Source organism: Nothoprocta perdicaria, unplaced genomic scaffold (genome assembly GCF_003342845.1).
Source record: "Nothoprocta perdicaria isolate Ctin4 unplaced genomic scaffold, notPer1 scaffold_103, whole genome shotgun sequence".
In the NCBI taxonomy this organism is placed as follows: Eukaryota; Metazoa; Chordata; class Aves; order Tinamiformes; family Tinamidae; genus Nothoprocta; species Nothoprocta perdicaria.
Window position 1 is genome coordinate 791,395 of NW_020454128.1, and position 1,336 is coordinate 792,730.

Here is a 1,336-nt window from a genome sequence, read left to right on the forward strand (position 1 = left end):
GGGGGGGGCGGGGGGGCTGGGGGGCACCCTGGGGCGGGGCGGGTGGCGATGAGCAGGATGCGGCCCTGGCAACCCGTTGCCATGGGGACGGCGGGTGGCCCGGATGGCGGCGGTGGCCCCGGCTGTGGGTACCGGTGACATCCCCCCCCCCAACAACAACCGTCACTGTCACCATCGGGCCACCCGGGCAGGACCTGGGGGGGGGTCTCCCCCTGCCCCCCCCCCAGCCCATCCAGCACCTGGGTGGCACCGTGCGGGGTGATGCCACCCTGGGGGCACCCGGGGACCTGCCCCCCCCAGCATGGGGACAGTGCCCCCCCCATACACACACCCTGGGTCACCCCTTGGATCCCAGTGTTGGGATGGGGGGGCGCAGCGGGGGGGGGGACATGGTGGGGGGGAACGACATCGCGTTGCCATGGGCAACCAAACCGGGACGGATTTGGGGGGGGGATGGGAAGGGAGCACAACCCCCCCCCCCCAACACATCCACTAAGGGGGGGGACTCTCAGGAGCTGGGGAGCCCCCCCCCCGACCGGGCTCTATAGGGCCTGGGAGCGTAGGGAGGGACAGGGCGTTATATAAGGACCCAAGGCTCTATAAGGACTAGGTGGGGGGGGGGCACTGGATGATGGGGGGGGGGTCTAGAAGGTCTGGGGGGAGATAAGGACAGAGGGGATCAGAGGATCTGCAGAGAATGGGGGCGTCTATAAGCTCTATGTATAAGATCTGCAAGGACTCGGGGGAGACAGGCGGGTGGCGGGCATTTCTATAGGGACCGAGGAGCTGGGAGGTCTATAAGGACCAGAGGGGCAGCAAGGACTGGGGTGGGGATGTCTATAAGGAATGGGGGAGTCTGGAGGATCTGAGAGGCTATAAGGACCAGAGCATCCATAGGGACTGAGGTGGCTGTCCTGGAGGAATATGGGATCTATAAGGGCCGTGAGAGCTATAAGGACCAGGGGGTCTGGGGGGACTTGGCGGGGGGTCTGTAAGGATGGGGGACAGCACAAGAGCCTGGGGGGGAAACAAGGACTGGGGAGGTCTATAGGAACAAGGCGGGGGGCATAAGGACTGAGGGATCTATAGGGACCAAGGCAGGATATAGGATTGGAAGATGTATAGGGGATGGGATGATAGGAGCAAAGCGGGCTCTAAGGATTGGTGGGGGGAGTCTATAGGGACTGGAGGGGACATGCGGGAAATAGGGGTTCTGGAGTGATTGGGGGTCTCTATAGGTACTGGGGGGCTCCATAGGGATCAGGGGCATAGAGGAGCTGGGGGGCTCTGTCGAGACCAGGGGCTCTATAGGGTTGGGGGGGCTGGGGTCACTGTA

The 1,336-nt window shown here is 64.2% G+C and overlaps 1 protein-coding gene across 1 annotated transcript in view; it reads right to left on the minus strand.

Annotated features, from left to right (window-relative positions):
* The window catches only part of CAMK2B (calcium/calmodulin dependent protein kinase II beta), a gene marked incomplete at its 3' end in the record, with an annotated part of 15,304 nt that extends 15,129 nt beyond the window's left edge, over nucleotides 1-175 (minus strand). Inside the window, exon 1 of the mRNA XM_026042369.1 lies at nucleotides 133-175. Coding sequence (XP_025898154.1) covers nucleotides 133-175 — 43 coding nt within the window. The remainder of the gene's footprint in view (nucleotides 1-132) is intronic.
* Nucleotides 176-1,336: the final 1,161 nt, after the last annotated feature.